At 38.2% G+C, this 12,466-nt stretch overlaps 1 protein-coding gene across 10 annotated transcripts in view; it reads right to left on the minus strand.

Annotated features, from left to right (window-relative positions):
* VPS13D (vacuolar protein sorting 13 homolog D) overlaps positions 1–12,466 on the minus strand; it is a 107,673-nt gene that overhangs the window by 44,839 nt on the left and 50,368 nt on the right. For 9 of the 10 annotated variants that reach the window (XM_080631413.1, XM_080631421.1, XM_080631418.1 and 6 more), the window contains 16 exons: positions 11,974–12,221; positions 11,146–11,337; positions 10,860–10,986; positions 9,074–9,216; positions 8,382–8,512; positions 7,959–8,134; positions 7,708–7,831; positions 6,641–6,876; positions 5,760–5,868; positions 4,948–5,108; positions 4,388–4,496; positions 3,531–3,710; positions 3,151–3,267; positions 2,666–2,815; positions 1,646–1,795; positions 744–840 (listed from right to left, as the gene is read on the minus strand). In XM_080631413.1, the coding sequence (XP_080487539.1) occupies positions 744–840; positions 1,646–1,795; positions 2,666–2,815; positions 3,151–3,267; positions 3,531–3,710; positions 4,388–4,496; positions 4,948–5,108; positions 5,760–5,868; positions 6,641–6,876; positions 7,708–7,831; positions 7,959–8,134; positions 8,382–8,512; positions 9,074–9,216; positions 10,860–10,986; positions 11,146–11,337; positions 11,974–12,221 (2,450 nt within the window). The remainder of the gene's footprint in view (positions 1–743; positions 841–1,645; positions 1,796–2,665; positions 2,816–3,150; positions 3,268–3,530; positions 3,711–4,387; positions 4,497–4,947; positions 5,109–5,759; positions 5,869–6,640; positions 6,877–7,707; positions 7,832–7,958; positions 8,135–8,381; positions 8,513–9,073; positions 9,217–10,859; positions 10,987–11,145; positions 11,338–11,973; positions 12,222–12,466) is intronic. The other variant, XM_080631419.1, reaches the window with a different exon arrangement.

Genomic DNA, 12,466 nt, shown 5'->3' on the forward strand with positions numbered 1-12,466 from the left:
ACACAGAACTCTTGATCATCATTTGTAGGCTTGCCCCCATTTGGAATCATGACAAAAATAGTTTTTTCCTGGAGTAGTTATTTTAGTACATAACCCTACACATCCCACTGCATAGAAGTGACTTTTTCAATTGCCACTCCAAAACAGACATTGCAGAAAGTTACCATCAAACAGATAAACCCCGCAACATAAGGATTAGAACAATATCTATGAGAAGATTTAAGAGCTCTGTCTTGCCTCACTGAGTGGAAGAAAACTCCAATTACAATCAAAGACAGGGTTATGGATGCCACAACTCAAAGGTCAGGCAGCCAAAATTTTCCTTCTGTTAAACAAGAGGACTGCCCAAGAACAAATGAACAGAGATCCCATTTCTAGCCTTGGGTTGAAATAAACAAACATTACTAAACAAAGTGGTTTGCTAAATTAGTAACACAATTTCTTTTACCCCAATTTAGACAAATCCAGATACAGGAAGTTAAAACAAATACTAAACTCCTTCCCACAGAGGCTCAGCTCAATCACTGAGTACTGGACAACAGCACGTTACATGGGTCACTAGCTGAATATCATGTACTTTAAGAGCTTTACAGGGGCCACTGAGACATCAGCTTTCCAGCTTTCTGTTCAAAAGAAGTTTTCAAGCAGCAAAGAGTTTGCCAGGTATTTTGACCTTATTTTAGATGCAAAGATCATAATACCCCTGTACGCTGTAAACTGGTCTTTGTAATTTCATAATATACCTGATTCAGACTGATCATAGCCAAAGAAACTCAACAGCTTCAGAAGTAGTTTCTCCTCAATTTGCACGGTGAATTTTCTAGCAGTGATCATCAGGTGCTATGAGGAAAAACAGGTCTCAGTTTACAATATTAACACTCCATGTAAGCCATTAAATAGGACAGTATGTTCTACTTCAGAGTATTTTCACTGGAATGGATCTGTAGTAAAATTCCCACCTATAAAATGTCTTTGGCAGTTTTCTTCACTTAAAGTTACCTATGACTACTGACAATTATTTCCATTTTTTGGAAGACATTGTGCTTCATTGCCTAATACTAACACTTCAGAATCTGATGCTTTGCTGTTTTCCAACACTGAAATCAGCTGTTTTCAAAACAGTGCCAAAATACATGGGGGAAGATTCCAAGTGAGAAAATAGGTCTTGATAAGCAATTCTGGTTTGCTCTCACAATAAATACCACAGCTGGTGGATGCATTTCCAAACAGCTATAGTACAAGGAATAGGGTTTATACTGCATGATAACAGCTTATCAGAGAGAAGTAATAACCTTGTACACAACTCATGAAAACCATACACAGATATTCTGGTTCTCTACAGTACCATCAGTTCTGAGGGGAGAGTAACTGGCTTGAAAGGTAAAGTCACAGACATGAACTAAACAGTGATCTGGCCTAATCTGTTTTATTTTTAAATATATTTATTATCTTGTTCATCACTGTACTGTAGCTTTAAACTCTATGACCACAAGAAGGTGGACATAGCCTCCTTTAAGCCTCACTATTAATTCAACAAAGCGTATTTCTCACATTATTGGAGTATTAGTAAAAATGAGGAACAGGAAAGATCATTTAAACAGATTAACACCCTTATGGCACAATCAAAGGATGGTGGTTTGTTTACCTTGTATATATCAGTCAGTGCATTTTTACTGGGAAATTTCATTGCATTTACTTGTACAGCAGGACCAGTCTCCACGGATTCATTTTCACTTGTCTTAGGGGTCAGAAAGAGCATGAAAGGCCGTGTGGTGCCAATAAGCTGGTTGTCCACCTACAGAGATAAGAGAATCTGAATAAATGATGATAAACAACAAGAGTGATCTTCCTTAACCAAGGACTTAAAAGCTTTCAGAAATACCCAATCCTTGAGGGAGGGAGGTACTGAATATACTTGGTTTGGTTACTATCAACACTGAGACTATATCAAGGAAATACTGAGAAATGCCCTCCATTTAAAAAATGGTTGTAACTATCAACAAAACCTGTAATAAAACTTCTGTATTCTCTCTTTTTTTTTTCTGTTTCAAAAAACACAGCCAAAAATGTTATACACCCCCCCAGTTAAGCTACTCCTGCACTGTAGTTTGTATGATGCACGTTAAGTATCTCGTGTAATGTACATCAGGACCCACAATTCCCTTCAGCTTACCTTCTGAATTTCAAAGAATGAACAGAAAACAGAGGTTAAAGTAAAATTCTGCAAAGTCAAAACCAACAACTATTTGTAAACAAAATATAAGAGGTTTACATTTGTCTTATCTGCCTATGATCTGTCATTTATACTGTGGTACTACCAGTGTTAGGATTCCTGCTTTCAACAGCTGCTTTTTCATTATACGATGAGAAATACTAGGAAGGGAGAAAAACCTCAAACTGACCTGTTTGCAAAATAAAAATTAAAAAATTAAAAAAAAAATTTCTAACTTGCCATTTCAAAATCCATGGCATGAAATACAATCCTCATCTCAACTACTATTAAGTAGAGGCCATGAAAAAAGGAAACATCAATGCAAACTGAAACTTCTATGATATGTAAGATTTGAAATCTCAGTAACAGCTCTAAACATTTTCAAACCTGTTATGACAACAAAACCCGCAGAAGATCCATGAACAAATACACTGGTTTCAAAACAGCCAATACCTGTATGTCTTGCACACTGAGCTCCAGCACCTGACTTGTTGACAGCTCTGTATAGTGGATATTAATTCTTGTGAGGCTTGCAAACACCAGCTCTTCAGGAACCTTGTTGACCAAAGACAATCCTATTCCACCTTCCAGTTTCACAAGCACCTGAGAAAAGAGTATTTGAACAGAAAAAAAAAGCCCACTTAGCAACCAACACTGAAAAAACCTGTGATACTGAATACACACTTCTGCAAAGAAGTAATTTTTTTAGACTCATCTCCAGAGAGTCTGAACAGCTCATTGACAGTTCATCTTTGAATGAAGAGGTGTTGACATGTATAAAACCAACTTCTAAGCATGAAGAGTTTTAGCAGGAAAATCTAGAAGTTCATAACAAGAAGTGATTATGAGGAAAAGTTAGTAGCTCCCCCCAGACTTCGCTAAAAATCTATAATGAAAATGATAAATAAGAGAGACAGATACTAGTCGTACTATCTTACTTCTAATTCCTGTTCTGTATCTGGGTTTTTCAACTTGCGTAGATCCTGTTCTGTAATGGGAAGTTCATCTCCTTCGCTGGGTAAACGATCATTTCTACGTTGGTTAAAATCCATTATCTGATAAATAAATACATTACTAAAATCAGCACTTTCCGATTTACAAATAACAACTATATTGTCCTACCTTATAAAATTATGTTTTAACAAATAAATACAGTGAAAATTTTTGTTGCAATTATTTCTGGTTTATGATATTCCCCTCCCACTTTGTATCACTATAAAGGAACTTCTGGTAGGAATTTAGAGAAGCAATACAGAAAAAGGTATTTCAAGAACAAGCAAATAATGAAACTAGATTCTAGTTAATGAAGGGTTTTCACCTGTAGAACTCTAGTTGGCCCATCCGGGATGACTCTAACAGCCAGTACTCCTGACCCAGGCCTCATCTTTTGGTTTATGAACTGCTGTTCAGGTGGAACTGGCCCCAGAAGATCAAGTGAAGTATCGGGACCAAGAACAACTTCTGCTCCATCATGAAGGCCTACTATTCCCCCCTTTGCCTGCAGAAAGAAGAGCAAGGGGAAAAAAATAAGTAAACAATAGGGAAAGGCTTCAGATAATTATTTACATATATTAAAACTGTGTGTGGGAAAAATAGAAAAGCATCAAAGTTCTTTTGATATTTAATTCTAGACTCTGTAAAAGCAATCCAGATTTCTGTGCTTATAAATTCTACCATCAGCAAGCAGATTTATTAAATAGTTTGCAAGCGTTAGGTGTCTGCAAGTAAAGAGTTTCCTGGAACACAAAGAGAGCCAACAGTTCAAACTGCTTCTAAAATTCTTATTACTAAAGTGTCAGAACCATGACTGTGAGAAGTGTTTGGTTATACGCAAATTTTGGCTTCATCAGGAACACTGATGGGACACAATCTGCAGCATTTGGTATGCATGAGAATATCAAGGCCTTATTTATCCCTGCACTGTTATATATCAACAACGATGTACTAATAATTTTTACTTTCAAATGAATAGTGCAAGATGTTTAATCATTTGAAATTGGTAAGAACATTCAACCATGAATTTGAACCACATGAGCTGCTTGCTCAAGCACGATTTCCTCTGTAATCTGAACTTTGCTGTCAAAGATTTTAGCTCACTTCAATCTTAAACTCAAATGACTCTGTCATCTGTATCAGCAGCAGTCAACACAAGTTCAACACAGAATTAGTACTGACCTGGACAACAAGTCCATGAATACCACAGGTCAACTTTCCGTCACGAAAGTTCCATGTCTGGGTAGTGCTACGCCGTCGATCAGGCTTCCTCAACATCAGGGGCTCATACCTGCAATGAAAACACACCAACTTGTTGGTTCTAGTCTTGAGATGTGTTAATGGCAAACACTTTAATTTTGTTCAAGCTCATTTCCCTAATCTCACTTCTGAAGTGCTCTTTTTGTGCTTCATGTTTTTAAAAATATTTCCGAGTCACAAAAGCGATCACAAAGTCTGTTCACAAAGACAGATAGAATCTAACTCTTCAACACGCCTTCAGAATAATTTCTTCGTTTATTCAGAGAACATCATAGAATCATAGAATAGTTTGGGTTGGAAAGGATCATCTAGTTTCAACTCCCCTGCCATGGGCAGGGATGCCTCATCCTAGACCATGTCACCCAAGGCTCTGTCCAACCTGGCTTTGAATGCTGCCAGGGTGGAGCATTTACAGTTTCTTTGGGCAACTTGTTCCTGTGGAACATCACGTTAAGAGTGCTTTCAAAGACAATGGTCTATACCTGTTATCGGTAACAGCCGCCAGGCCTGCAATATCTAAAATCATACAGGAGTCTACATTCTGAGGAGATGCTTTATGGGGGTTTTGAGGAACAGATGAACCTTCATGGCAAAGCATTCCTGTGCTTGTCATTTTCCAAAGCTGGGATCGTTTTCCTGGCTCCTGTTGCATAAAAAAATCAACATTTAAGTGAACACAGCAGTACACAGCAAATATTTCTGTTCTGTTTTGCTATCAGATGCTTTGAATTATAGTTCTTGGAACGACTTGTATATATTTATATTCTGAGCCCTGAATTAGAATTAGGAACTAGTTTGCATAAAACCTTCTAATTCAACTCTGATAGCCAATGAATATGCATCCTATATTAGCACTGTTAGATGCAAAGCTGTATTTACAAGCTATTTGTAATCTCAGCAATAAGTAAATACAGTTTCTATTTCTTAAAAGCTCCAGAAACAGAAGACTTAGCTTACAATGCACCAAAAAGAAAGCATGCCCTACTTTGTTAACTTCATTAGAACATCCAACATGTAATTATCACACTTGATTGTCTTAGGGGCATTTACAACATTCCTTACTACTTTTATTCAAATTCCCTTTTCTGTCAGTCTCATGCCCATGAAAGTCTTATACAGAAGAACCACTTAATTCAAGCAATCTCAACTGCAATAACCTGTCACTTTCAGTGGAGTCTGTCTTCATCCTTTAAAAGTTCTCATGAAAATGTTCTTTTTTCTCCTCTCACAGCATATTGATTTTACTTCAGCACACAGCAACAGCATTTTATCAGAATCAAATTTATCTTGGTACCTTCTTTTTCAGTACAACTCTTTGAGTCTTTGGAGAAACATCAAGGACGAGTTCTGCATATGCAGCATCCTTATTCGAAGCAACTGGTCTTACACCTGGCTCCTGTAACCTAGAACACCAAGAAAACACCACCATGTTTATTCAGAGTAGCTGCTGTTTCTGCAGACTGGATTACCTCTGTACCAAAATCCAACTGAGGAAGCTTATCCTTCCAATACAGCCAATCAGACTAAAATCTATATTGTTTGGGGCTTTTTTTTTCCCCCCTCTTGGTATTTTTGGAATTATCAGTGCAAGCTGTCAATTTGAGTACAGTCTAAAAAGGGGCTTTGACTTCTCACTGCAACTAGAAACTTCTCAGGCAAAGCAGATGGATACCAAAGAAAAATTTCTGCCTTATATTGACGAAAGCAAAAAAGCATGTATCAATCTCCCATAGCTGTTTTCAATAGCATATCAACTAGCGCAAGTTTACAATTCACAGGCATATTATAAGTAGGTATGTCCGGCAGTCAATGTTCTTTATACACCAAATCAAATTAAACCCCTGGATGTGACTATAAATATCTCTGTTCTTCCAAGATCAGAGAGTGGGAGCACAGCAGATGCCCTATCCTAAATCCTCCTCACTATGTGATAGAATAAACAGTGGTAAGCTGCACCTATAAAACCAAGTTATCACAAACAAGGTAAGACACAGGGCTCACCAACTGCCAGACTTAACTTTTGAATTCTGGCATTTCTTCTGCTACCTACAAGGCTGACCCAAGTTTAGCTGCATTTGAATAACTTTCCAATGGCAACCGTTAAGAGAATATTAATGTAAAGCCTAAAGAACATGGTGAACATTCAACATATTTTCATCTAATAAATAGAATTACCCTGAGAAAGTATATGTAGCAGCAATATAGATGAAGTTCTCGTAGTAAAGCTGCTTGCTCTCTTGGAAGTCATTCATGCTACAAACGATTTCTGAGGAGCCAGCCCCTTTGACTGTCAGCATTATAAAAGGTTGTAGAATAGGTTCGTCCCAGGCATAGTCCAGAGAGGTCATGGGCTTTACCTCGGTGTACAGTCTCGGCTCGACAACACCGTGCTGATTAAAAACAACTGGGACCTGCAACAGTTATGAGAGAGGATTTGGTTTCACACAGAAATTGTTAACCAGACAGATGTTTGGTGTTTTGCTGTTGTTTGTTCACTTCTCAGGAGTTGATCACAAACATATTCAGCTTGCTCCTTCCCCTCCTCAGCGGTTTCACATGCATTTTCTTCCATTCGGGCATCAATTAAAGAGAGTCTCAAAGGGATGAGAAATGTCATCTTTGCTTTTAGCTGTCATCCATGGTACAGAATGTCTTTAGTGCCATAGCAGCATCTCAAACACACCTAATCAAAATTAGGAGACTTGCCCACTTCTATTCAACAGTTCAGTACCAAAATCCAGAATGAGAACCAATAACTGTTACGAGTTCTGTCTCTTGCTCTGACCACAAGACAGTCAGTGAGTCACAAAGTAAATTCTCTTATTTTTATAATCACTGACAGGGAAGCCCAAAAACAGAGAGAAAGGGAGTGGTAGCATTAGCCTGAATTCTTTTTAAAGGTTATTCAAGTGCTGAGAATAACACAGGTTAGATTAGAAACTACCACCCTAGCACAGTTTTCTCATCAGTAATAATGCTCTTCTTGTAAGTCTTTTAATGGACTCATGAAAGCCAAACATCAGCGCTATTATTTGAACATGAAGAAGCAGTTGAGTATTACCAATTTTTACTAAAACTTCAGAAAATTACAGTTATTATCTACAGATAGCTCTTGCTACATACACTTTAATTTTATTTCATTACATAAGCTAGCCGGCTCCCTCTTCTAACAAACATGAAAGTCCTACTTTTCTTCTTTTATTAAGGAATAGACAGTAAAGTGATTTTTTTTTCTCTTTTACCTTGGAAAAATTGTCTATGCGGAAAGGTGGTGGTAATTGATCAGTGTCACTGAATGCAATGCGATATGTGGCTCCTTGAAGAGTAATTTCTACTCTTAAGAAGTAACATTTTCCCAAGGTGTCCCTGAACAAGAACAAACAAGTGCAAGAGAGGTAAGAGTAGGCTTGTGATCTGCTTTACCCAGCTGTTCAACAGCTGCTTCTATCAAAAAATCGAAGCATGCTACAGAAGATTTATATATAATAGATACCTCATATTAATATGGAATGAGTTATTTTTGTTGACCTCAAAGCCTCCAGACCAAATACAGTTTGGGACATCCATTAGTCTCACACATAACAACTGATCATAATCATTACGTGGCCAGTGGAACACGACGCTGGAACCAGGAAGTGTGGAGATGTAGCCATCGGGATTGGATGTTCCCTAGTAACAGAAATTGGTAAATACACATCCTACAGGTATTAAAAAATACAATATTAACAGATATACCTCTCAGATATCAACACAGCAATTATTCTGTTAGGTGGATGCTGGTACTAGAGTAATGAGAAAGATCTTCATGGCCAGCCAACAATACTTTCAAGTATAACCACTGTGTTCCTTTTGGTTAGAAGATGCTGTGACTGACTGCAAGTATTTTACTAACAAGTAACAACAGGAAGCATCTTACCCGACCTCTGGCAAACTCCCGCTGGACAAAGGCAAGCTTGTAGGTTGATTTATTATCCAGCAGGTAACGGGGTGCAAATGTTACCATACATGTATCAATATAACGGCCTCTGCCTTTTTTAATATCGATACCTAGTGACAGAAACAAGTGAAAAATAAAGCTATTGCTTATAAAAGAAAACAAGACATCTGCCACAATACCTTTCACATAACAAAGGTTCTTTTTCTTGGACTCCTGAAGTTCACATGGCTGTACTACTTCTAAGTAGGTTTGAAATCCCACTGCATTACTGCCTTTGATTACTTAGAGTGCCCGTACACTGTAACTGGTCAGTCATGTGCTACTTCTGTGGCAGTACTATGGCAGAAACTGCATATCTAACATACTTCTAAGGATATTAGAATGTAGGAATAAAGACACAGAAACAGAACAATGTGTAAATGCAGTTATTAACACTCAGTGATGAAATGTGAAAATAAAAATAACTCAAAACTGACTTTTAAGCTAGTGAAATTAAAAATAAAGACATGAAAACACCTAAAATACTCTTTTTTTTTTTAAATAGTTTTCTCTGGACCCGCAAAAACCTGTAACATATGCTTCCCTGCTGCTATTGTTCTATTTCTGGTGCCACTGACATTGTATCTTCACAAGTTCTACAGTATTTCCCAAAGGTTCCTGTCAGCACATACCAATGCTGTAAATGAGGCCTGGCCTGTTTCCATGCTGAATCACCTTCAGGGATCTCACGCCACTACCACCATCCAGGGAGAAACCCTGGCACCAGCCAGGCATGCCTTCAGGATGGATTCCTCTTCCAACTCGCATTGTACAACTAAGGTGAGAAGAAAACACAGATTTACTCATTTAAATGAAGGATCAAGCATCAACACAATACTGATGATCAAACACATACCCAGGTACAAAAGAACACCTGTGTTTAAATATAAAAATATTAGCAGCTACAATAAATCTCTTCTTGAGTAATCCATTCTGCATTTCTGCCAGAAGCTCTTTTAACATATGTTTAAAGCAATTATTCAGTGCAATAATTCAGCAATTATTCAATTACTTCAGAGCAGCCCTGTGGAGAAGGAGTTGGGAGTGTTGATCGATGAGAAAATGAACATGAGCCAGCAGTGTGCACTCGCAGCCCAGAAAGCAACCGTATCCTGGGCTGCATCAAAAGGAGCGTCATGAGCAGGTCGAAGGAGGTGATCCTGCCCCTCTACTCTGCTCTCGTGAGACCTCACTTGGGAGTATTGTGTGCAGTTCTGGTGTCCTCAACATAAAAAGGACATGGAACTGTTGGAACAAATCCAGAGGAGGGCCATGAGGATGATCAGGGGCTGGAGCAGCTCCTGTATGGAGACAGGCTGAGAAAGTTGGGGCTGTTCAGCCTGGAGAAGAGAAGGCTGCGTGGAGACCTCATAGCAGCCTTCCAGTATCTGAAGGGGGCCTACAAGGATGGTGGGGAGGGACTCTTCATCAGGGACTGTAGTGACAGGACAAGGGGTAACGGGTTCAAACTGAAACAGGGGAAGTTTAGATTGGATCTAAGGAAGAAATCCTTTACTGAGAGGGTGGTGAGGCACTGGAATGGGTTGCCCAGGGAGGTTGTGAATTCTCCATCCTTGGTGGTGTTCAAGGCCAGGTTGGATGAGGCCTTGGGTGCCATGGTTTAGTGTGAGGTGTCCCTGCCCATGGCAGGGGAGCTGGAACTATATGATCTTAAGGTCCTTTCCAACCCTAACTGTTCAGTGCCCATGTCATGTAAAAGGCTTGGAAATTTTCAGACTGATTAACCACGACAACATTTGTGTGTCTTTTAATTTGAAAGGAAAAACAAATTAAATAATTTTTTGTGATAAATTTAACTGCTCTTCATTTGAGCAAGAATTCCAGAACACTTCAGGTAAGTTTGTTTTAAATCATGTTCTTATATTAATGGAAAAAGCAAGTTCTCTCTTTGTTGCCAGTTAAAGTAACTGAAAAGTTTCCTCTCCAAAATCCTGCCATTTCCTTTTACATCAGAATCACAGCAACTCTGCTGCATGTGGACTTACATGGTTTACTAAGTAACTGCTACTACTTCTCTATTAACAGTCAGATTTTAGGATTAGGAGGTTGGGGTGGGGTTTTTTAGTGGTAACAAAGTAATTTATACAATTTGTTAATTCTCTTCAAAAGGTTTTTGATTTTCTCACAAAGAAGCACGAGTTTAAAACATGCAAAATAAACCCAAAGCAGCCTGCAGACACAACAGAATTAGCCTACCAAGGAGTTTTCAGTATGCAATGTCTAACTATCCAATATGCTTATTTCAGTATTTAGAATCTTAAAAACTTAACAGGTTCTCTTTAACAGGGACTTTTCCTACACAATGTTCATAGTAATATATCAGCACTCAATCCTCTGACAATTACTGTCATACTTTGTAAGGTTCCTCCTGTCTGCTGTTCTTACAGTACTACTTACAAGTTTGGCTGTTCCTTATCAGCATAACAGAAGAGAAGTGGGCTGAGGCTTCTAGCAAGCTCATGTTCTTCAAATTGACCTGCAGCATCTGTTTTTGCATTATCTTGTCTGAAGATAAGTGGTAATCCTTTAAGTAAACACAAAAAGATGGAGTATGAAACTGCACTTCACCTTTGCATAAATTAAAATGAGAATGGTAAAAATTACTTCAAATTACGGAATACCCTAACACCGCATGGAATCTTTATTTCCCAGTTTATGATTACAGAAAATACTGTAAAATTACCTGTTTTGTTGATTAACCAGTACGGTGCTGAAATCAGTATTTTTAGAGAACCTTCAGCACGACACACAATCCGGATGGTCAAGTTTAACAGTCGTTTGTTGACATCATACAACCGCATCCGCACCATGTAGTTTTGTGTCCCAGGAGGAATTAACAGCTCTTTGCAGATTGGGAAGTTTTCTAGCAGTATCCCTACAAAAATAAAACCAAACATCACCTACACAGAAACATTGGTTTCTGATGAGCAGACAGGCTGGTGTTTCATATAGCTGAACCTGAGTATTTTATATAGCTTATCCAGATTAACTTCAAAATCTCTCCAGCATAGTAACCTCTGACTTCATAAAGAAATGCCTCAATTTAAGTCACAAGCAGCAAAAAAAGTTCTATGAAGAACCCTGCTTAGGGCTAATTACCACCTTAAGCATCAGAAGTCCAGCCAGAGTTGAGTAATTTCATATATACTGTCAACACCAACTTCTTCCGTCAGAAAGAACAGCAAAATCACCCAAAATTTTGGGAACTTATTTGATTTACCCCCTTCTTTATTGCTGTTCTCTGCAGTATCCACTCTCAGGAAAATGAGAAAAGACATTGAATGAGGAACAGATCAAGACAGCTGACAGATTTGGGGAATGATGGCAATATTTCTAATTCTCTTGGGATGCGGGTACTTGGTTATTAACTATAAGAAACCCTGCAACCCAATGAGATAATCATACAAATGCTTTCAATTTTCTTGATACTATGGTTCTTTATATAAGAAACAATTATACAGAGGTACTCCTCCAGGAGGATCAGAAAGTGGGATCTGAAAAAGAACCTTACCAAGCTCAATGTTCTGAGATGTATCAGCTGTGTGCAATGCTGCCTCTTTGCCAGGTTTTAATGTCCCTTTAATTGGTGTTCCTTTAACATAGAACTCAAGTTCACAAGGCAGCAAGTTGCAGATTACCACAGTTGGCAATAGGTAAATAGTATGCCCAGGCTGCCTGAAAATCTGTTTAGCACTGTCAGAAAATATGTTGGAAGGCATGTAATCTGGATAGTTTTCTTTCTTTATAGCCACACAAAACCTGCAAAGGCAAACACATGTGAGAAGTCAACGAACTTGACAGAATAATTAAACCCTGTCTTTGTGTACTGCATTGAATCCCACATTATGTTGTACTTTCAGGACTGACAGCAAAATCATCATTTAGAATCGTTCTTCACATAAGCACTTCGGAGTTTCATTATAAACTATTTTGTATTTATGCCTAACATTAAAACAATGGAAGTTTTCTGATTTTAATCAAAAGAATTAACTTAGTCACTTAAC

This window comes from Psittacula echo, assembly GCF_963264785.1.
Source record: "Psittacula echo genome assembly, chromosome: 17".
In the NCBI taxonomy this organism is placed as follows: domain Eukaryota; kingdom Metazoa; phylum Chordata; class Aves; order Psittaciformes; family Psittacidae; genus Psittacula; species Psittacula echo.